Source organism: Symphalangus syndactylus, chromosome 14 (genome assembly GCF_028878055.3).
Source record: "Symphalangus syndactylus isolate Jambi chromosome 14, NHGRI_mSymSyn1-v2.1_pri, whole genome shotgun sequence".
In the NCBI taxonomy this organism is placed as follows: Eukaryota; Metazoa; Chordata; class Mammalia; order Primates; family Hylobatidae; genus Symphalangus; species Symphalangus syndactylus.
In genome coordinates, this window is record NC_072436.2 from 61,409,308 (window position 1) to 61,432,967 (window position 23,660).

Here is a 23,660-nt window from a genome sequence, read left to right on the forward strand (position 1 = left end):
TCTTGCCTTTCACCAGTTCAGAGAGGCTGCCTGACCATGCAGGCTCTCCCTGTGGCCTGCTGGTTTCTCTGCTGTGGGGTCCCATAGGTGGCCGTTCTGCAGTTACCATCTCAGAGAGCCAGTCAGCAGGTCACCTGTGAGCACTCACTCTGGAGCCAAGGCCTGGGCTCAAGTGCAACTCTGCCCCTTCCTAGCTGTGTGCCCTCAGGCAAGTAGCTTCACCTCTCTGGACATATATAAAGCGGAGACTACAGGCCAACCTCCCGGGGTTATCAGCGCCATGCCGTAGCAGTGCCGGGTGCATGGAGATTAGATGGGGCCATCTGGAAGTGCACAGCTCCCAAGATAACACTGCCCTCAGCCCCAGATCACCCCTGTCCACCCTCTCAGTGACTCCACGAGGGAGTAGGCGAGGTTCACGTATCTGCTGTACCAAGGATGCAGGAGAAGAGGCGACTTAGAGAGGCCACACAGTGGGCATCTGGTGAGGAGTGGCCATAAAGGCAGGTCTGTCTGGCTCCAACGTCCAAACAGCAACAGCCTGAGAGCAGGGCCCCCACTTCGGCTGCTCCCTCTACCCTGGGCCTGGGGAGACCAAGCTGTGTGACCCTCTAAGGGTCACCCACAGGGGAGGGGCAAGGTGACAACCCCTCCTTGCAGCCCCTGCTCCGCCTCCACTCATAAAGGCAGCCCCACACCACGCCACATGCAGGAGCATCACCAAGTTTCTGACGACAAAAGTAATCCCTGCTCCTAGTTCACTGCCCTCACCTGACTTCTGGATGTTCCAGGAGGTCCCTGTTCTACTGCAGAAGCTCTGGGCCCAGCAGGGAAGGAGCCACAGGGGCTGGGAGATGTGAGCAGCAAGAGGCGCCGCCCTGCCCCAGGCCACCTCTATTCCGCAGGGTCCCTCAGAGGGACAGCAACAAGGCCAACGCGCTCCATGGCACGGGGGAAACTGAGGCCCCGAGAAGTGGGCACAGGCTTTTGCGTGGGCAGATATACCTCGACAGTGTGGATGTGTTTGGCTGCGACCTGCCAGACACTGGCCCCTCTCCCCAGGACAGGTGCCATCAGAGGTCCTGAGGTGCTGCAGGCGCCACTGCCAAGCACCTGTGGGCAGCAGGGGGTGGCCATGCACTTTCAGGCAGGGCCCCTTGCCCTGAGGTTCTGGGGGCCCTGTCCTGGGCTCTGGATAGGATGCAGGACAAGGGGAAGGTTCTCCCATCTACCCGAGTGCCTGCTCCATGCCAGGCCCAGGCTGTCCCATCTGGCCTCATGCACGGCCACTGCAGGCCCTACCTTCTCTATCCTCACCTTGTAGGCGCGCAGCAGGCTAGGGTGAGGAGGAGTGACCAAGGCTCTGCCCTCCACAGCCCTGCCCTTCCTCTACCCGTCTGTGCGAGGCCACCTGGCCAGGGCCTGGCCTCCAGGGCCTCACACCCACCCCACCTCTCTACCCTACAGGGACTTCCTCACCTGCAGAGCACTAGGGACCCCCAGCCTATCTACCTGGCAGCGCCCCCTCCCCAGTGATGCTCCGGACCGGCACGGCTCGGGAGCACCCCTAACATCCGGGGGGAAGGCCAGGTGCTCAGCTGCACAGGAGCACCCACGGCTGCCAGAGGGTCTTCCCGCCCAATGCCAACAGCCCAGCAGAGACAACCATGGCCCGCCTGCAACATGGAACCGCTTGTGCTTTGGAGGGAAGGACGTAGGGAAGGGCCAGAGGCGCGGGCCTCGCTGGGGAGGGAAGGAAACAACACAGGTGGACCCTGGGCAGAGTGGCCGGGGCACAAGGCATGTGAAAGACAGGGGGCCCACGGCAGGTGGCTGCAGGCATCAGGGTGCGGCCTGGCCTCCCATGGCCAGACCTCACCGGTCTGGGTCCTCCATGCCCCATGGCCATCAAAATGCCCATTCTTCTGCACCCAGAAATTCCACGTTGAGCAGCTTACCCCCACACTACAAAACCCACTAACATTTAGTGAGTACCTACTATGTGCTGGGGTATCCTGGGGTGTCCTCCGCGTGCCTGGCCTATGCAAATTACTTTCATTACATCTCATTTGATCCTCTCAACAACCCCTTGAGGCAGGTACTAATGTGATCTCCATGCTGCAGATGGGGAAACTGAGGCCCAGGGTTTATAGAATCAAAAGGCTGGCACATGGAATTGGTGAGGATCCTGCAGGTCCTCAGCAGGATGCCAGGAGTGGCCTCCTAGGGACACGAAGAGCCAAGAGCAGCAGGAGTACAGCAGCGTGAGAAAGAAAATGCTGGTCAGAGCAGGTGAGGTGGCTCACGCCTGTAATCCCAGCACTTTGGGAGGCCAAGGCAGAAGGATCACTTGAGGTCAAGAGTTTGAGACCAGCCTGGCCAACATGGTGAAACCCTGTCTCTACTAAAAATACAAATATTAGCACACGCCTGTAATCCCAGCACTTTGGGAGGCCAAGGTGGGTGGATTACTTGAGCTCAGGAGTTCAATGCTATCCTGGGCAACACGACAAAATCCTGTCTCTACAAAAAATAAAACAAAACAAAAATGTAGTGGGTGTGGTGGTGCATGCCTGTAGTCCCAGTTACCTGGGAGGCTGGGGTGGGAGGATCGTCTGAGCTGTGGTGAGCCATGACTGTGCACTGGGCAACAGAGCAAGACCCTGTCTCAAGAAAAAGGAAAAAAAAAAGAGAAGGAGGAGGAAAGAAAATGCTGGAGCCTGCAGAGTATTCCGAGGAGAAGCAAGAGACTGCCTTTTTGTCCCTTTGAGATTCCTGCCCTGTGTGATAAAGGCTACTCAAGTGCAGGCGATTTAAAGAAAAGAAGAAACAAAGAGGCCTGCTTGAAGCCAGCCCCAGCGCCCTGCTCTGTCTGAAGGGGCAGCCAGGCTCACTGAGCACAGTACAGCCCCAGCAGCAGGCTGCTTGGGCTGCAGGGTGCCCCAGAGACTGTCCAGTGCAGATGCTGACACCAGGGGCCCCAGGACATGCCTGAGGTGACGCACCAGGGCAGCAGCAGAGTCAGGCCCCTAGCCTGGGTCCCAGCTCCTGCCTTCCCCGCACCTCAGTGGAGCAACCACCACAGCGTCGGCCCGTGCCAGCCTGGGGGCGAGCCGCACTCCCTCTCTGTGCAAGCCTCGGTTTCCTCCCTTGACATTCTATGAACAGGTGAAGGGGCCATGACCTCTGCGAAAGGATGAGCAAGGGCCTGGAGTTGTAAAGACAAAGCCATGCTCCCAGGACAGTCCTTCGTGACCTTGAGCAGGTCACTGTCCCACCAGGCCTCGGTTTACTCACTCCTAAGATGGGGGTGATGACAACACACCTAGGTTGCTGGGTAGCCGTGAAGACTAAACAAGTCCATGCTCACAAAATCCCCGGCACAAAACGGGTCAGATCGGTGGGACTCTGGCCCCAGGCTCCCACATTGTGGGGCAGGCCCCATGCTCAGGCTTTAAGAGGCCATGACAGGGCAGGGGGACCCACAAGTGATGCTCAGCCCTCCCAGAGCATCAGAAGAATGGGACATTCCTTGCACTAGGATCGTGGGCTGTGCTCCAAATGTCCCCACGTGGGCCTGGCTCGAGGTCAGCAAGGCCATTCCCGGCCACCTGCACTGTTGACAGGCCAGTGCTTCTGCTCCTGCAGAACGGAAAACAAACCTGAACAAATGCCATCTGTGCTTCACTGTTATCACTACTTCTTTTATTGTATTGTATTGTATTGTATTGTATTGTATTTGTTTTTGAGACAATTCTCACTGTATTGCCCAGGCTGGAGTGCAGTAGCGCGATCTCGGCTCACTGCAAGCTCCGCCTCCCAGGTTCACGCCATTCTCCTGCCTCAGCCTCTCGAGTAGCTGGGACTACAGACACCCGCCACCATGCCCAGCTAATTTTTTGTGTGTTTTTAGTAGAGACGGGGTTTTACCATGTTAGCCAGGATGGTCTCGAGCTCCTGATCTCGTGATCCACCCGCCTCGGCCTCCCAAAGTGCTGGGATTACAGGCATGAGCCACCGCACCTGGCCTACTTCTATTTTTTTTTAAGAGACAGGGTCTCACTCTGTCACCCAGGCTGGAGTGCTGTGGCATTCATTGCAGCCTCAACCTCCCAGGCACAAACGATGCTCCCACCTCTGCCTCCTGAGTAGCTGGGACTACAGACGTGTGCCACCATGCCCAGCTAACTTTTTATGTTTTTTGTAGAGATGAGCTCTCCCTATGTTGCCCAGGCTGGTTGTGAACTCCTGCCCTCAAATGATCCTCCTGTCTTGGCCTCCCAAAGGCTGGGATTTATCATTACTATTAAAATCTTACAAAGCATGGGGTTGATGATGAGATACCAAAAACGGGGTTCTTGGTGATGGAAAGGCTAGCACAGACATCAGGTTCAAATTCAGCGCTTACTGGTACCTAGGGGCTCCCTGGACTTGCCAGGTCTCACTCACCCTCAACAGCAGCCCTGAGAGGTAGGTAGGGAGCTGGCCTAGAACCAGCCCTGACACCTGGAAGTCCCTGCAGACTTTCCCAATGAGTGTCTGCCTGCACCATCCTGGGGTCTGCCCGAGCCATCCAGGATGCAGTGTGCCATGCCAACGGCAGGAGGCTATGGGTTGACCAGAAGGCTAAGCCAGGCAAGAGCAGAATGACAAGGGGATGGGAGCTGTCTCCATCCCCATACCCAGAGCCGTCCTGGGCAGGCCTCCAACGTGTGCCTCAGCTGCCAACTGACACCGCCAAAGCAACCCTCCCAGGCAGCAGTGCGCCCCAGCCCCCACACACCTCCTGATTAGGTCTGAACACACTGCTGGTATCCACAGCCCCTCGCAGCCCTGCCCCAGTGAGGCAGCCCCCTGGCCTGTCACCGCATCACCGCACACACTGGCACATGCAAACCTTGGGACGGGCCTTGGAAGCCCTTGGGGGCATCAGCACAGTGATGCAGGCAAGGACAGTCAGGGCACTCGATACAGCCGCCAGGAGGTGTCAGCAGAGCCAGGTGCAATCCTGGCCATGGGCCGCATGGCAGGAGGTGGTGCCGGCCACCCTGGGCAGGGGACCAGCTGGGAGAGGGGCAGCTGGACATGGCCTCCCCAGAGAAACCAGGGAGGGTGGCCCTGGAATGCAGGGCAGGGAGGTGACAAGGACATGTGCCCAGGACTGGGGTCAGGGGAAGAAAGTCTGGGGCCCTCTCTGGAGCTGCTGCAGTCAGGCTTGGTATCTGGAAGCCACAAGGGGCCCAACAAGCTGCTTCTGCCTCCCCTGGCCCTGTATGGCCTTCATGCCCCTGACATGAGGCTGTTTGAGGTTTCCAGGGCCACTGCTTCGGGGAGGCATCTGTAGAAGCCACTGGGCAGACAGGCCTGACGGAAGTGGGCAGCACCAGGAGGCACAGCCAAGGGCAGGCGTGGACAGCATGTGGGCATCAGTCGTGGGGCCCTGCAACAATGCAGTGTCCTCCATGCTGCTGCCCAGCAGCCCTCCTCTGGGACCCCTCCTGAGACACTGGCACCCAGTTGCTCCCCTCAGCTTGGCCCACCACCCCCCAACACCCCTGACTCAGGACCGAGCCCCTAGAACCACAACCCCAGGCCCTCTTGCTTCCCGGGCTGGCCCAGGGGCCTGAGTCCTAATTCCCAGTCCCACCCCACCTTCCCCACATCCGTCCTGTTAATGCTGCATGCCAAAGCCAGGGGCAGGGCAGGCCTGCAGGAGCAGGCCCCAGCTCTCTGTTCCCCACTCATCCTCCCAAGGGAGGCCCAGGTGGCCAGGGGCAGTCCCCAGCCCCACCTTGGGGACCAGTGGGTTAAGAGGCCCTAAAGCGTGGTAAATTCTGGCCTGCGTGAAAGGACCCTACAGCCAAGAGGCCTCATGTCACAGCGCCTACGAGCCCATCGTCATGAGGCCCTGTTACTGTTTATCCACCTACCAATGAACTACACCCACAAAAGTAACAATAATAAAATAATAACAGGTGTCATTCACTTAACAAATGCTATCTTCAATCTCGACCACTATCCTGCAAGGGAGCATGTTTACTCCCACTTTACAGAAGAGGAGACTGAGGGCTAGAGAGGGCACAAGACTTGCCCAGGTTAAGGAAGTAGTGGAGCCAAGATTCGAACCCAGGGCCATCCCAGCAGAGCCCAGGCCCCCCGGCTTCCTGCCTGGCAGAGGCATGCCTTGACTGGGTTCTCTGCGGGCAGAGGGCAGTCTCACTATGACTCGTGTCTGACACTTAGCAAGTATGGAATGGAACTGTCTACATCCAGACAAGCAGGGTCCCCATTCTCAGTCTGCAGATGAGGAAATGGAAGCTTCTCCTCTGACAGCTGGGCCATGCCCAGGGGACAGAAATCATTTACAGAGTGCAGAGAGTGGACCAGATGCAACTTGTCCCATGTCACATCGCAAAAGGGACAGAGCTGGGGTTTGAACCCAGGCAGTCAGGCTCTGGAAACTGAGGTCTTAGCCTCTCCACATCACCGTCTTCCAGGAGCTCAGGCCGGGTCCCACCCCAGCCGACCCCGCACCACCTCTGCTCCTCGCCCTTCCTGAGTCCCAGCTGCACAGCTGAACCTGAGGTGTCCCCTGGGCCAAGGGTGGTAAACAGTCACTGCCACCTGCCCCTGCTCTGTGAGCAAGAGGAAGAAGAGCCCCTTGCCTAATAGAGGAAGCTCCTGGGTGGGGCACTGAGGGCCTGCCCAGGGGTTCCCAGCCCAGTCCAAGGCCCAGGAAGGGGCCACCTCCAGTGCCCCAGCTCAGGGCTAGGTGCCACCTGCAGGACACGTAACCCCCTCCCCACCCACCAGGCTGGCAGGCATCGCCCCTTTAAGCTGTAGGCAGCCGGCTGGCATGCCCAGTGGGTGAGTCAGCACCCAGTGCCCACTGACTCACCGCCGGAAGCCTCCGCTGCCCCGGCCTTCTCCTCACACAGACCAACTGAGAACTTTGCTCCCTTTGGGCCCTGGGCCATGGGTTGGCTGACAGAGAGTTTCCTGTGCGTCACAAGAGGGGTGGGGGAAGTCCCCGAGGTGCCACCTCCAGTCTTTCCGACAGGCGGGGGTTGGGGGGGTGGCCACAGCAGGCAAGGCTAGGATGCAACAGTGCTCCATGAAACCTCAGTGTCACCATCGGGCAGTCAGGAGTCCTACTGCCACAGTCCAAGCTGTGTGAAGATTAGCCATGAAGTGCCCCCACAGGTGGCACTCTTAGGGCAGAAGGGGCAGAACCCATGTTCTGAACGACAATAGGACACGTGTGGTACCCTCCAAGGACAAATGTGGCTTGCACACACGCCCCCACCCACTGGCCCCAGCACCGGCCACTTGGCATCTGACTCCAGCCAGAGATGGCCATGTGGGCAAGGAGGCCAGGGGAAAACCAGCAGAGCTGTGGGCCTGAGGGCCTCACACACTCATAGAAAACTCCCCAGGCCCATGGCATGGAGAACAGGGCAGGGCACCTGCTGCAAGGCAGGAAGCTCAAAGGTAAAGCTCCAGTAAGGTCAAGCGCCAGCCACTCCCTGCTTTGTTCAAATTCCTTGGAGAAGGTGGAGAAGGGCTCAGTGCTGGGAGGCCCAGTGCCCACGATGGGGCGGGCACGGGGTGAAGATCTCCACCTATGGGGGCAGTCCGGCCACTCCTCCATCCAAGCTGAGTTCTGCATCTGTCAAATGAGTGGGATTTTGCAGTGAGTATGCAACAGGCCCAGTGTAAAGCACTGTGCGCAGGAGAGGCATCACCTCTGCCTCAGTCTGTCTTCTAGGTCCGACATGGCCACGAGGACAGGCCCACCGCACATGCTCTGAGCAAGGCCAGGGGTGGGGGCACCCCACCAGCTCAGCTCAGGCATCCAGCATGGGAGGGGCACATAGGAGAGCACCGGGAAGGCCACCGTGGAAACACAGTCCTAGGGGGAACCTTAGCTCCACCTGTCACAGCTGTGTGGCCTCAGGCAAGGCACTTAATGCCTCAGTTTCCTTATCTGTAAATGGGGCTATGAGGAATGAGAAAATGCATGGCACATGGAAAAAAAGAAGGAGCTCATAGGGTTTTTGGTGAACGGCATTGTGGCTCTGCCACCACATCCTTCCCCAGACCCCAAAGAGACAACAGGGCCCTGGGCCTGAGGGAGGTCCCTGACCCTCCATCCAGCCCCCTCAACCTCATCTAGGACCTGGGTCCACATCTAGAAGTTCATTTTGGCCCTCTCACAGCGTTCTCACCACATCTATGACCCCTCTCCTTTCACAACTCTGCAACTGGAACTTTTATTTTGATGAGGCATTCTCTGCCTGGAGAGCTAAAAAGACTCCAAAACAAACAGTGCTTCCTACCCTTCCCCGAGCTCTCCAGAGTAGAGAAGTGTCTGATTTCCTGGTTCCCAAGCTCCACGAAGTCTGTGCAGTGCAAGTCCCTCCCCAGACACCTCCCCCGTCGAGTGCCTCCTGAGTTACTCACAGTGGTTGGGCAATGGTCAGGGATCCAGCCTCCCACTTATGTAAGGCATAATTATCCTGCCCACCCGGCTCCAGCCACCATAGCAGCCAGCAGCAGGGGCCAAGCCCCCATAGGGCTCCCACTGGCCTGCACCCTCCAGAACAGAAGAGCGGCTGACCCCCGATGAGGGGCCCACTAGGTGCCAGCTGCTAGGTGCTTCCTCCTGCTCACTCTGCGGCTGCACTTCCAGCAGTGGAGGCCTTTCAAGCAAGAAGAATGGAAACAATAGTGAGATGTGTGCAGCCAGTGTCCCCTGGTGAGCACCGGCTCTGCGCCAGGTGCTACGCTGAGTGAACGCCTCAGAGCTCTTTAGTATTCACCACCCCACACCACACTCCCGCGTCCACAGAAGCAGGTGTGATTACTTCTAATTTACAAAAAAGGAAACTGAGGCCCAGAGACACCAGGGAGCTTGCTGGGGTGAAGCAGCTGCAGGTTCAGAAAGCCAGGAGGCAGCCCATTCATTACAGCTATGTCCGGTTTGGAAATCTCTCGCACAACCCAGCCTACTGAAACTCCGACGCACCAAAAACATCCTTTCCTCTTCCTGAAAAAAAAAAATTCCCCTTTTGCCCTCCGAGTCTCATCCTTCCCCCTCCGCATGACAAATCCTGCTGCTGCCACCTCACAAAAATTTCCAGGAAGGCCAGCTACTTGGAGAAGAGCAAATCCCTTGCACAGCCAGCACCCCAGCCTGGCGGCTGGCCCAGATCCCAGGCAGCCAGGACAGGAATAAGATGGGGTGAGAACCCCAAGTGCAGGGAGAAGCCTGCAACTCAAGACAGAGAGAAGCCGGTAGAGAGGGGGCTGTACCTTAGGGAGGGGTGGGAGGACAAGGGAGGTTCCTGGGAGCACAGGGCTGCAGGACAGGGTGCAGGCCAGCCAGGGAAGGGGCAACATAGGGCCTATAAGGATAAGAAGAGCTGGAGGAGAGGAGGACGACGGGGAGTTCCGAGCTGGGGTGTAGCCAGAGCACCCGCATAGGGGGTACAGTGAGGTCCGCAACAACAGGAGCACTCTGGGGCCCAGATGGAGACTCAAGTCAAATCCCAGCCTGGATACAGCCCTGGGACCCGAAGCTGGAAAAGGGACTGGGTGCTGCCCAAGGACCCAGGTGAAGGCCAGCGTGAATCTCACCTGGGTCCCGCTGAGGGAGAAGACTGGGAGAGTTCATGTCCAGGCTGCAGCCATAAGGCCCAAATGAGGTCAGAATGAGGCTCCTGACTTGGATGGGGTGAGCAGAACAAAGTCCTAGTCTGGGTCCAGCCTGGGTGATCTCGGGCCTGAGTGCAATCCCAAGGCCTAACCTGGGGGTCCAGGTGAGAGCCCAGGCTGGGGCCGGTCCCGGGACCCCGAACAGGAAGGGGTTCCGGGACCGGACGCCGCTGCCAGGTCGAGAACAGGATAGGGTGGGACCAAAGAAAGGTCGGGGTTTGCAGTCCGGCGTCAGATTGGGCGCGGGGTCAGGCCGAGGTTCCGGCCGGGAGCGCCTACCTTTGGACTGGGGCATGCTGGCGGGCTGGCTCGAGGCAGGCGACTCCATGCTGCAAGCGGGTCCTGGAGGGCGGTGGAGACTAATCTAGAGGACTGCGGGCTCCACCGGGGCCGAGCACGCTCATGGCTGCGGGCAGACGGCCCGGGCCAGGCGGAGGAGCAGAGGCGGCGGCGGCGGCGGAGGCGGCGACTGCAGCGACGACGAGTCCGCGACGGGCGGCGCCGGGACCAGACTGGGCAGCGCCGGGGAGACCCCGGCCGAACTGCGCTGACTCAGGCCCCGCCCCTGCATGCCCGATTGGTCCTTTCGTTTCCAAGGCCCGTCCCCTGCCTATCAGACGCCGGTCTGTCCCTGCCTGTCAATTACACGCCCCACCCTCCGTGGGCCCAGGATCCGGGCCCCTCCCGCTCTCTGTCAAGCCTGCCCGCCGCCCAAAAAAACCCAGGTCCGGTCAGGCTCCGCCCCCTGGACTAAAGCCGCGCCCCTCGCGCTGCCCGTCAACACGCAAGCCCCGCCCACTCCCGGGACCCACTGAGCCCACGGCTCCCTGCAGGCGCCAGGCCCAGCCCGGCACCCCCAGACCCGCAGCCCCGGCGGATGCGATGCGCGGGCGCGTTCTCCTGGGTGCGTCGTCTGGAAAAAACCCGAGATCCCTAAAGGTGGCACGGCTGGGCCTGGCGAGGTGGGCGGGGGTTAAAAGTGCGCTGCTGGGCTGCCTCCTGGCTCTCTGAACCTGCAGCTGCCTCAGCCTAGCAAGCTCCCTGGTGTCTCTGGGCCTCAGTTTCCTTTTCTGTAAATTGGACCCGGGTTCAGATCCGAGTCGGCAACTTTGTAGCGGAACTAGCCTTGGTCAGGTGGTGACACCTGAGCCTCAGTCTACGCATCTGTGAGCGGGCGGCCGTGACAGCCATCTCCCGGCGCTGCTCGCTAACGCGCACTGAGGGCCTGGCGCCAGCAAACGTCCGCCCGCGCCCGCGCTCCAGGCGCCCGGCCAGGGCGCGGGGTCGGTGGTGAGCTCAGCGATGCCCGGTGACGAGGCAGCACGAGGAGTTTTCGTGGCTGGTTACTGCTGCCCCTGTTCTACACAGGGGGAAACTGTGTCTCAGAGGGAGTGAGGCTGCATGCGGTGCATTTTATCCCGCGAGCCCCGAGGCCCCATTCTGGCTCTCTCCTGGACCTTGGTTCTCTCCTCTCCTCCTAGGATCTCAGTCTGCCCATCTGCATAATGGCTGGATGGGCCAGTCCTCCCTCTGCTCCCACACGGAACTTCGGGGGATTTCAGGAACCGCTGACCAATCTGGCGCTGGGATCAGATGACTCTGGATGTAAAGCCAGGGCTAGTGAAGGCAGAATGTACCAGGCAAAGGTCAAGGGGTCAGCCCCTGGCCTCCAGGCAGACATGAGTGTCTACCCTGTCAGGGACCTCACGTGAGGGAAGCAGATTCCACCACCTGCTAGAAACGCTTGAGGCCGGGCCTGACCTCTGCTTGCCCAGGTGTAAAGTGGGGATGATGCAGGGCCCCATGCACAGAGTGGGGAGCCACATGAGATAAGAGGGAAGCCTTGCAGCCATCACCATTCTCTTGCTGCGTTTCCTGTTCACCCTTCCCAGGCAGTGGGATGGAAAATCATGAGTCTGGGGCTCAGATAGGTATGGGTTCCAATACCAATTCCCCCACTTACTAGCTGGATGACCTTAAAGAAGTCACTGAGCAGCTCTGTGCCTCAGTTTACCTATCCCATGGGGACAATAAGGTTTCTGAAAGCATTTCATGAGTTCAGGAGTAGAAACACCTGGCCTAGGGCCTGGCACTCACTAGGTGCCCAGGAAATGTGAGTTCGAAAACACTGTGGGCTGTCTCCATCCTTGCCATATCATCCCTGGTGACTTGCGCTTATCCATCTGTAAAATGGGCATCCAGGAGCGGCTTCCTTTCTACCAGAACTGCAAGGCTAGTCCGGCAAGTTTTCTGGGTTCAGGCACCAGCCAACGGCCTTGACTTCTGCTCCCCCACACTCCGCCTTGTGCGCTCTGCTCCTTGGGATGTTCAAGAGTCTTAGTATTGCCCCTCAAATGTGCCAGGGATGGTCCTGCCGCAGGAGCTTCACCCTTGCTGCTCCTGCCCAGAACATTCCTCCACTCAAGCCTCCTGGGGCTGGTTCCCTCTCATCCCTCAGACCACCTCCTAAATGAACACCCCTCAGAGGCCTTTTCATCATGGTCCCCAAACTGAGGCACAACACTCATGCTGCTGATGCCTTTGTTACTGACTCAGTTTTTAACACAGCTCTCCCTCCAGACCATCTGAGCCTCATTCCCTGCTGTGTTCCCAATGCACAGCGCAGAACCAGGCACATTGTAGGTGCCTGATAAATATTTGAGGAATGAAAAAAGGAAGGAGGAAAGCATCCACAGACCAGGGTGAAGTGACTCCAGTCCCGTGCCAACCTCCTTGGCGGCCAGATGACTCAGACAGGCCCTCGCATACAAAGAGTTTATGGATTAGTCAGGAGCCCAATAAACAGCCCAGGAATCACAAAACTCCATGTGAATGCTATAAATAGGTGCATGAGCAAAAGTCCCAGGAGGGTGCCTGGGTGATGCAGCCATCTCCATCTGGGTGGGGACAGGGAAGGCCTCTCAGAGGAGGTGATTTTGAGACTGGACCTTTAAGGACCAGTAGGAGCTTACCAGGCAGAGAAGCAAGAAGAGCATCCCTGAAAGGAACAGCAGAGGCAATGGGTTAGAGATGTAAAAAGGGCCACACATGAGGACCAGGTGAGGGCCAGACTGGGATGCACAGCTGCACCACTGCAGCTCAAGAAGTACCATCAAGGACCATCAGAGACAAAGGTCTCTTGCTGGCTTGCTATAGTGACATCTCTTGATTTCTTTCTGTCTGTAAGTGGCACAGTCACGTTGGGGAACTCCATGACCATGCAGAAAGCAGAATAAATGTTTGACATGGGTCACAAGAGGCTGCCTCTTACCTTGACTCCTAGGAGAAACGTCCCAAACCCGCTCTCTGCAGATGCAGGAAACTGAGTCTCCGGATGGGAAGGATTGTGTCCAAAGTCAGGATGCAAGCATGATCTGAGATGGGCAGGATCTGGGGTGACAGAGGGCTGTAAAGAGAGGCTGACTCAATAGCATTAACTATGTTTTGTGCTTCCAAATCACTTTTTGGTTTTTAAGAATTTCTTGATACTCATAGCCTGCCTTCGATTTTGATCCTTTGTTCTTTCTGTCAGGTGCACAAGATTACCTTCCTTTTTTAGCCTTCTGTCTTGTCACCAACCATTCCTACTTGGTGGCCATGTACTTGGAAAAAGGCCGCATGATCTTTCTGGCTCCAATCAATGTCTAAGGCACCCTGCTTCCTTTGCTTGCATCCCACAGACTATTTCCCTCATCCTATTTACTGCAGCAAATCTCTCCTTAGTTGATGAGATTGTGTTTATCTCCCTTTAGAACCCTACCTATCCTGAATGGTCTGTCATTGTCTGCCTTTAAAATCCTTCCTCTTTCTTCTTCCTCTATTCTCTAAATAATGAAGGGGCTAAGTTATACCCAAAGCTCACTTTACAAAATATTTCCTCAATACTTTGCAGAAAACACCAAGCAAAAATGCCATTTTAAAAGAGGTGTATTTTTTCTTTTAAAATGTAAGCTCCTCAAGAGCAGGGACAATGTTTTCTGTATGTTCTATTGTGCCCAGTACACTGTAAATGCTCAATAAATATTGATGATGGGAAAAAAAAAGAGAGGCTGACCCAAACCCAGGATGTGGGCAGCTCCTTCATTCATTCAACAGATATTCATTGAGCACTTACTGTGTGACTGGCACTGAGAACACAACATTGAACAAGATGGACACAACTCCCTGGGGAGGTATGACCTGGTGTGTGAGCCAGACAAGCAAAATGCCTAAGTCAAATTAAGGGAGGCCAGGCATGGTGGCTCACACCTATAGTTCCAGCACTTTGGGAGGCCGAGGCAGGTGGATCGTTTGAGCCCAGCAGTTTGAGACCAGCCTGGGCAACATGGCAAAACCTCGTCTCTACAAAAAAAAAAAAAAAAAAAAATAGTTGGCTGGGTATGGTGGCATGCTACTCAGGAGGCTGAGGTGGGAGGATCACTTGAACCCAGGAGGTCAAGGCTGCAGTGAGCCAAGGTTATGCCACTGCACTCCAGCCTGGCGGGCAGCAAGACCCTGTCTCAAAAAAAAAAAAAATTATGACAAATGCTATGGGGGAAAGTAGGGGAGGGGACAGGGTGTGTGTCTGGACATGGGGGCTATAATTTTAAGGAGGGAGGTCAGGAAAAGCCTCCCTGGAAGGTGCCACATAAGCAGAGATCAAAGGACTTAAGGGAAGGACCCACAAAGAGATCCGGGGAAAAAGCATTCCAGGCAGAGGGAACAGTTGTGCAAGGGCCCTGAGATGGATGGCTTGTAGGCGAGTAACAAGCAGACGGATGTGGCTTGGTGGTGGGAGCTGAGAAGTCCCTGTTCTCACCTATATATACCCCCTTGGACGTACTCACTCCCACGTGCCCCTTCACACCTGCACAAGTCCACACACCCCAAATACACATGCACACACACATGACACAAGGGGATGCACAAGTGTGTACGTTCACGTGGAGGGACCACATGGGCACGTCCACAGACACAACCCACAGGCACAGCGGTGCACATGGTATATGCATGGCCTTGCCACCAGCTGGGGCCTCCACTGCTTGCTGCCCCACAGCGCCCTCTGGTGACCAGGGGCCGGGCAGTGCTCTAGAGTGCCTAGGAGTGCAGGATCCACTGCCCTCACTGCTTTGACGGCCATCCAGCCTTCTCTTCTCTGTGCTTCCTGCCCGCAGGCCTTCCACACTGCAGCCAGAGCCTTCCCAAACATGGCTGGCCAAGTTCTAAGTCCTGCCCTGGCTCCCTAGGCAGGGAACTTCCAACACTCCAACCCCTGGTGACTTCTCCAGACATCCCCCAGTCCAGCCACTCTCAATTCAAGCTTTCCTCCTTGAACTTTTCTTTGCAAAGGCTGTTCCCTTGGCCAGGAATGTCCTTCCCTGCCTTCCCACCTGATACATTCCCTCCGCTCCTTCGAGGCCCAATTCTGAAGGTGGGACAGGAGGCCCTGCCTGACACTGCTCTGCCCAGCGCCCCTGCCCCAGCCCCTGTCACCTTGGCTCACCCGCCCCATCAGTGGCTGCACCCCTGTCTGCCTCTCCCATCGGACTCCTGCTGCTTGAAAGCAGGGCCTGCGACTGGTTCTCCCCAGAACAGCATCAGGCCATGCTGGTAGTGGTGGAAAAGTGAAAACTTGAGAAGCTTGGAGGCAGCAATATGTGGTTCCTAAGCATCTTTTACTCAGGGGCTGGTTCTGAAGTCGAAATATAGAGAAGGAAACCTCAACGGAGGATCACCTGCTTTCTTTAAATCATCATCACTCTCAAATATCAAAAGATGAATTCACACAAGTGACTGGCTCCACTAGCAAAACAGCAAGTCCTGTTTTTACAGCTCCTACTATGTGCTAGTCCCTCTAAGCACAGCATCTTATGGACTCACTGTGATGCAAGCTGCATGGGGGCAATGCCTTTGCTTTGGTCACTGCAGTGTCCCCGGCACACAGTAGGTGCTCAGTGAATACTTGCAGAGTGGAGGAAAGTTTTCAATGTCCCAACGAGGTGTCTAGTATTATCATCATCTCCACTAAACGGATGAGAAAGTCGAGGCTCAGAGAGGTGCCCAGAAGCATCCAAGACTGCTAGTAATGGCAGAGCTATTGTTTGAAATCTGTTCTGTCAGATGGAGACAGTTTTCCCTGCCTTTTCCTGCCCACACTTCCACTAAAGTGTTTTGCAACACCCTGCTTCGGAGCAAAACAAACTCCCTTGAGCTCCCTTCACTGCTTTCTGCCGCCAGCTCTGCTTCTAACAGAGCAGTTGAGTCTGGCCTGCCTGGTTCCCTGCAGGGTTGCACAGACAACCCTGTGGCTGTCCCCAACACCAGTCCAGGGGTCCAAGGAGCCTCAGCATGGTGTCTCCCTGCCCAGGGTTCTCAAACGTAGCACTTTCTGCCCAGCAGGCAGGGGGGCAGTCAAGGGGACAGCATTTACTGGCACCTGTTGCATGCCAGGCCTCGTGACCTGACACACACCCCAGGGAAGTGGGTGTGGTTAGACTTTCATCTTAAAGATGAAGAAACAGAAGCCCAAGCCTTCAAGCGCTTGCCCAGGTTCCACCACCAGGAAGGATGACACCAGATTTTTAACCCAGACCATCACTGTAACAGCCTACTGTGTGTCGGCCTTTTTAGTTCAATCCTGTGCTTCATTATCTAGATGCCAAGACCACAGGGCTGTTCTTATTGCTCCATGATGGGTGAAAAGTACTGCAGACACAGAGATGAAGCAACTTGCCCGCAAGATCACACAACCAGGAAGCAGAGAGGCAGAAGCGTCCCAATGGGGCTGACTCCACAACACGGGTGCATCCAGCGTATCTGCCTTCAAAGAGCTGTTTTCTAATCTAGGCCAGGAAGTAGCCAAGTAACTGTGAACCAATGAGTTGTCTCAGCCAGGCCTTGGAGGTCACCCTGTCCGTTCCCATCAATGCTTCTGTCCCTTTTCGGCCATCAAGCCTGGGCTTATGTCCCTCCCACGATGAGTGTCTCACCCTTTCATGGCCGGGTCTTTCGTTCCCGGTAAGCTTGGACCATTATCAGCTTTTTCTTTTTTTTTTTTTTTTTTGAGATGGAGTCTCACTCTGTTGCCTAGGCTGGAGTGCAGTGGTGCAATCTCAGCTCACTGCAAACTCCGCCTCCCGGGTTTAAGCAATCCTCCTGCCTCAGCCTCCCGAGTAGCTGGGATCACAGGCGCACACCACGACACCCTGCTAATTTTTGTATTTTTAGTAGAGACAGGGTCTCACCATGTTGGTCAGTCTGGTCTTGAACTCCTGACCTCGTGAGCCACCCACCTCGGCCTCCCAAAGTGCTGGGATTACAGGCATGAGCCACGGCGCCCGGCTACCACTATCAGCATTTTCTTAAGCAATACTGAAGTTGTGTCACGCTCAAACCCATTCATTCATTCCACATGCTTCCTCAGCATCTGGTTTTGCCTGACATTATGGGAGGCACTGAGGATACAGTGAAAACCAAGACAGACAGGTCCCTGCCTTCATGGGGCAGTGAAAACCTCCTGCCTTTATGGGGCAAGCCTTCTGGAGGAACTTGAGAAATAAGGCAAATTCAGCATGGATGAACATAAATCTATAAAATAATTTCAAATAGCCATAAGGGCTATGAACCAAAGTAGAGCTGAGTGATGTAGCAGAGAAGCACTGGGTAGTCAGGGAGACCTTCCTGGAGGAGGTGTCTTCTCTGCTCAGGCCTGGGTGACAAGAAAGAGCCATGTGAAACTGGGGATGAGGGCTGGCTTAAAATAGGGTGTGGCACATAGTAGATGCTCAGAGAGAATGAGAGGGACTTCTAGCTAACATGGAACGAACAAGGATATTTTTCTCTTTTCCCTCTCCAAACCCCACTAAGAGGACAATATAAGGAAAAATGTTAAAGTCACAAACTTATAAAGAAAGTCAATGACAAGGGCAAAAAGTCTACAGAACTTTTCTTTTGGAGACAGGGTCTCTCTCTGGCACCCAGGCTGGATTGCAGTGGTGTAATCTCTGCTCACTGCAGCCTCAACCTCCTGGACTCAAGTGATCCTCCCGCTTCAAGCTCCAGAGTAGCTGGGCCCACAGGCGTGCGCCACCACACCCCACTAATTTTAAATTCTTTTGTAGAGACAAGGTCTTGCCACGTTGCCCAGGGTGGTCTTGAATTCCTGGACTCAAGCGATCTTCCTGATTCAGCTCCCAAAGTGCTGGGATTACAGACGCGAGCCACCGCGTCCAGCCTACAGAATTTTTGAAGCTGGAAAATTAATAGTAATCACCTAGGCAGGGTGGAGGAAGCTGCAACCAAATTCTGCATGTCGAGGGAACCATTCAAGGCCAGAGGCCCCCCAGAAACACCGCCTGGGAGTCACAAGGTCCCTCTGGAAGTGGAGGGGCAGGTGGGGACGGAAATAAGATGAGTTCAGAGCTTGTAAAAACAGCACTTACGCCTTCCAGCTTCCCAGAACCGAAGGTCATGTCCAGATTTGAAAGGATCCACTGAGTGTCCAGGTTGATGCAAGAAGAAAACAGGCTATTATGAATTCCCAGGAAAACAAACAACACAAAATGGAAAATGTCACAATGTACTGCATAGCTCAGCTGGGAACAATATTTACATAACCATAATACTGTAAGCACCAAATACTGATGCATCCCAAAATTGATGAAATGAGACTTGGAGCTCACAGGAGGCGAAGCACAGGGTTCATACCTAAGAGAACCAAATCCGCACTGAGTGTCCATGGTAGAGAGCCAGCGGATACTGTCTAAAATCGCAAATAAATAAAAGAATCGCACTGTAGCATGCGACTGAGAAATAAGGAGGGAAGAGCTCAAAGGGCCGAAGAGGAGCTGCTGCCAAGTCGCGGCGGGACTGGGTCTGTTGCGGGGCCAGGACCCGGGCTGCACCGGCGATGTGCATCTTGCGGGTGGGGGTGGCGGGTGGGGCAGACCGCTTCGCCGTCTCCACCTTGAGCCCTGCAGCCGCGGGCTCCCACCGCTCCCTGCGCCACTGCCTTCCTACAGACCGAAGGTGGCTGCAGGGAACTGGAAAGGCCCACGTGTCCCCAGCACACAAGACCGAAGGAGCAGAGAAGCAGAGGAGCGCAGGGACACACAGTGAGCAGGCCAACCCAGGTCGTCGAAGTTCAAAAATGCAGTAGAGAATGTTAAGTCACTCGGGCACTCTCCGGCCCGCCACAACCACCTACACAGCCGCGCAAGCAAAGGCTGCAGCGTAGAGGCCGCGGGTACCGCCCGGCCACGCCCCAGCCACGCCCCCCAGCCCGGGACGGCATCCAGGGCGAGCTTCTGATTGGCTGCGCTCGCTCACATGACCGCGCGGGGCTGCGGGGCGGGCTGCGGGGCGGGCTGCGGGGCGGGCTGCGGGGCGGGCTGCGGGGCGGGCTGCGGGGCGGGCTGCGGGGCGGGCTGCGGGGGTGTGCGGCTGCCTTCAGCTTTTCAGCCGCGCGAGTGTGCGGCTGCCTTCAGCTTTTCGGCCGCGAGTGGGGTGGTGTGGAGCGGCGGGGTCAGCGCAGGGCCGGCGGATGGGGCGCATGTGCCCCGGGCAGAGCCCTCCTGGCCGGGAGTGTGGCCTTCGGTCCCAGGTCAGAGCTCAGCCCCCAGGGCCGGGCCTCCCGAGGGCTGCGGACCGTGGGGACATCGGGCAGGCGTGGAGCCGGACCCGAAGCCAAGCCTCAGATCTGTGCGGGTAGCTGCGTGGCCGAGGCTATTAAACCGGTGCTGTAAAGGCCTCGTTTTCTCTCCCTGAGCGCCTCCCCACATCCCCATGCAGAGAGGAGGCCGCTTCTCCTCTCCTGTCAGCTGTGCCCCCGGGTGCAGCAGCTAAAGGTTGAAGACGGTCATGCACCCCATGCTTTCCCAGAAAGGAACAGGTCTTGCTTTTATGAGGGTAGAGAGGACATTCAAGCGGTCGGTCTTGGAAAACTGCCATCCGAAGGATTTCCAACATTCTTGGGTGGAGAGAAGAATTTGTCCCCGGGTGGAGGAGGACTGCTGGGTGCTCGAGGCCGCTGATGAAGGGAATTCATTTCCTCTCCCGGGTGCCCAGGATTCAGACTGATCCAGACATCTGTTGGGCGGGCAGCCAGGATGCCCCCGGCGTGCTTAGAGAAGTGGCTTTCTTTGCCCTCCTGAGGATAGATTTACACTGTCCTGAGTCTGCAGGTTATTTTTTGTGCGTGGGGACTTGAGAGCCAAGAACAGTCTGCAGCAGGAAGGATGCACCGTCTTCAAGTCTGCCCCTATACAACAGAGCAAGTCGGCTGGGCACGATGGCTCACACCTTTAATCCCAGGACTTTGGGAGGCTGAGGCAGGCTGATCACCTGAGGTCAGAAGTTCGAGACCAGCCTGGCCAACATGGCAAAACCCATGGTTTTCTTAGTCTCTACTAAAAATACAAAAAATTAGCCAGGCGTGGTGGCGTGTGTCTGTACTCACAGCTACTCGGGAGGCTGAGGCAGGAGAAACGCTTGAATCCGAGAGGCGGAGGTTGCGGAGTCCACCTTGCCCAAGTGATGTGAATGGCTTGAGGCAGGAGGAACGGCTGTGAGAGCCCCTGCAGTACTCGGTGCAGGGCAGAGAAGGAGCAGCCTTGGGCTGGGGATCCTTAGTAGTCCTGTCTGGGAATGGAGGGCACTGAGCTGGCACCCTCCTTGGAGGCCACATGGCCCAAATATGGGCACTTCTGCTGGTAATGGGATCTCTCCCATCTGCCAGCTGGTCTCTGCCCTGTTTGAGCTGGGAAAGTTTGCTGAAGGCTGCAGCCTGTTCTGAGTTGGATGGTAGAAATGTAGGAAATACACCAACACGTCAACCATGATTATTTCTGGACACTGAAATTACAAAGATGGTTTTGTTTTTGTTTTTTCTTTACACTCTTTCTGTCAAACATTTCTGCAAAAAGTGTGTATTATTTTCAGGATATATTTAATTTATAGTATTTTAATGTTAATGCAATCAATATAATTGTTAATATTTTAATATAAATAAAATATCACAATTATTTCAACTCTGCCTGTTCATTACAGCTCAAATCCTGCCTCTTCCATGCAGCCTTCCAGGATTACCCAAATTGAGGTCCTCATGGGAAGCCAGAGCCAGGAGGAACATGTCACCATCTAGTGACCTGAGACCCCAGACTCAAATGTTGTCAGGGGCTAGGGTGGGTGCAGTGGCTTGGGGGTAGTGCAGGGGGTCCTATCAAATGTACCCTGATTCTAATCCTGCCCCCACTGTTTTACAGGGACACAGAAAACAGTGGATCTAGGATATGATCTTGAACTGCCTGCACAGCCCCTATCCCCTCATGGGTTCCAGCAGATATGTGTTGAGAAAGGAATGATGACCAGGGTTGGGGGAAGTCACAAAATCCCCTCTTTGCTTATCTCCTGCTGTGTCACAAACCACCCTAAACTCAGGGTTATGAAACAGCTGGCACAGTAGGGATGGCCTGTCCCTGTGCTGTAAGGTCCCAGCCTCGGCTGGATTCATGTGCAGATTCCTTCACCTGCATATTTACCTCCTCCTCACCCGGGCCAAGAGGACTCTGGCCCTGCCTGACTGGACTGGAGCACCTCCATCCAGCCTCTGCCTATGACTTCCTCATAGCATGGCAACAGGCATGGAGCACGAGTGTCCCAAGAGAACCAGACGAAGCTGCGTGGCCTGATGTAGCTTAGGCAGCCTCCCAGCATCGCTTCTGCCTCACTCTGTGGGTTGAAGTAGCCCATTTAGATATAAGGGAGGAGACACAGACCCTGCCTCTCAATGGAGGAATGACAGAGAATTTGCAGCCATTCTCTAAAACCTCCAGACTCCTGGAATTTAATGTGAACCATTTCCATTCACAGGGCCACCTGCCACACTTCCCAGTCTGTCAGCATGTTTCCTACAGCAGGGCCCCTGGTGGAGGCTTCTTCCTCTAGTGAGGAGGGGACGGGACCTGAGAAAGATTCTGAGGCTGTGGTGGCAGGTAGGCAGTAGAAGGAGGCTGAGGGAGGAGGCCAGGGTGATGGAGAGGCTTGGAGTCTCCTCCAGATTAGGGTTGGGGAGCCTGCCAATCACACAGATAAAACCAGGCAGGGCAGTGGATGTGGGAAGAGGAGATAGAGCTTGGTGGAGAAATGTGTAGTTGATAGGCTGATGACCACGTCATCTTTCTAGGCCACATGCCAGCACCACCTCCCCTGGGCAGCCTTCCCCGATGCTTCAGCTGGAATTACCACTGGCTCTTCTGGGTTCCTGCAAACCCTGTACTGACCTCGAGCCTGCAGGACCAGGCCAGATACATCTTTGGATTCCTAGTGTCATTCAGAGCAAGAGAAAGGCACCTGCAGGCCTTGGGGCCTCTCGCAGTTGGAAGGGCTGGGCCACCTTGGCCAGTTTCCCTTGGCCAGTCTCCCTCAGGGGCTGCTGTGAGCCTCCGGATGGAGTTCTGGTTCTTACTAACTGCTTGGGTGGGGAAGCTGGTGCAGGAAGCAGCCCTGCATGGAACAAGGTTCAGAGATGGAGCCACATGAGCTTGAATGGGGAAGGAAAGAGGATTTCAAAGGTGAGTGGGAATGGCAGGGCCTCCTGGAGGACCTTTGTGATGATTGGTGAGGGCACACACACAGCATGTGTGCTCCCAGAACTATGGGCCAGATTGGGGCCCATCCCACTGAAGGGACACAGACCATGGATTCAGTTTGGCCCAGCAGTCAGGCACTCAGGCTGAGGAAACAGTGTGCCTAGGTTCAAATCCTGCTCTGCCACTAATTTATTGAGTGAGTCACTAGGTCTCTTTAAGCCTGTTTCCTGGTCTGTAAAATGGGACAATAACACAATAACAGCCACCTCCCTGGAGTGACATCATTTATGCAGTCTGGTGCTTCGTACCTGCTGGGTGCTCAACAGTCGCTGCCTGCCTCTGGCTGCTCTCCCGCTTGGGCGGGCAGCAGGAGAAGTGGATGAGGGTTTGCTGAGTGAGAATGTGAGCAAGTGATGACATGAAAGCCAGAGACCCTGCAATCACATCTCAATGCCAACCCTGTGGGCCGTGGGACTCTCGGCAACCACGTGGCCTCTTTGAGCCTCTGTTGTCTCATCTGGCAAATGGGAATCAGAACCTAGACCCGGGTGCTATGGTGTGGCTCTAATGAATGGGAGATGCCTGCAGGCACCCAGCATGCTGGGCTGTGGGTGCAGGCCAGGTGATGGGGAGGGCTATGATGTTGTCTCTCCCACAGGCCCAGGAAGGGGGAGGCCACCTCCCAGGCCTCCCCTCCCATGAGCAGTGCGGCCGAGCAGCCTAAACCAGCTGGCTGGTTTGGATAAATGAGTATTATAAACACCAAACAACACACAGAGCACATCCCGGTGCTCTGGTGGAAGCTGGGGCTCCTTCGGGGGGGCCTGCTGGAGGGGACCCAACTGGTGGGTATGGGGCACAAAAGAAGCTCCATGGGCAGGTGCTCCTGGCAGTTCTGGGCTGGGAGAGACACATCATCGTATCCACAATGACAAAATGAAGTGACAAATAATAGTAGTAATCATAATAATGATAAGAGCACCCACTGTTGGGTGTTGATGATGTCATTTAATGCTCAAAACAACCCTGAGAGAAGATCTTGGCAGAATACTTCTCAGAGGCTTGCACCCAGAGCATGCAAACAACTCCTACAACTCAATAGTAAGAGAAGAACACAATGAAAAATGTGCTATGGCCGGGCGCGGTGGCTCACTCCCAGCACTTTGGGAGGCCGAGGCAGGTGGATCATGAGGTCAGGAGTTCAAGACCAGCCTGGCCAACATGGTGAAACCCCGTCTCTACTAAAAATACAAAAATTAGTCAGGCATGGTGGTGCGCACCTGTAGTCTCAGCTACTCAGGAGGCTGAGGCAGAAGAATCACTTGAACCTGGGAGGCGGAGGTTGCAGTGAGTGGAGATCGCGCCACTGCACTCCAG

General features: G+C 55.9%; 1 protein-coding gene across 4 annotated transcripts in view; it reads right to left on the reverse strand.

Annotated features, from left to right (window-relative positions):
- The window catches only part of MAP2K3 (mitogen-activated protein kinase kinase 3), a 38,884-nt gene extending 19,981 nt beyond the window's left edge, over positions 1–18,903 (reverse strand). Inside the window, exons 1-2 of one of the 4 annotated variants that reach the window (XM_055240727.2) lie at positions 18,138–18,903; positions 12,989–13,123 (exon numbers count right to left, since the gene is read on the reverse strand). Coding sequence is in view for 3 of the 4 variants with exons in the window: in XM_055240725.2 (XP_055096700.2) it covers positions 9,640–10,045 (406 nt within the window). In the remaining variant the exon portion in view is untranslated. Of the gene's footprint in view, positions 1–6,898; positions 7,248–9,639; positions 10,293–12,988; positions 13,124–18,137 lie in introns of those variants that run through there. The other 3 variants (XM_055240724.2, XM_055240725.2, XM_063617786.1) reach the window with 3 other exon arrangements.
- Between the last annotated feature and the right edge of the window lie 4,757 nt (positions 18,904–23,660).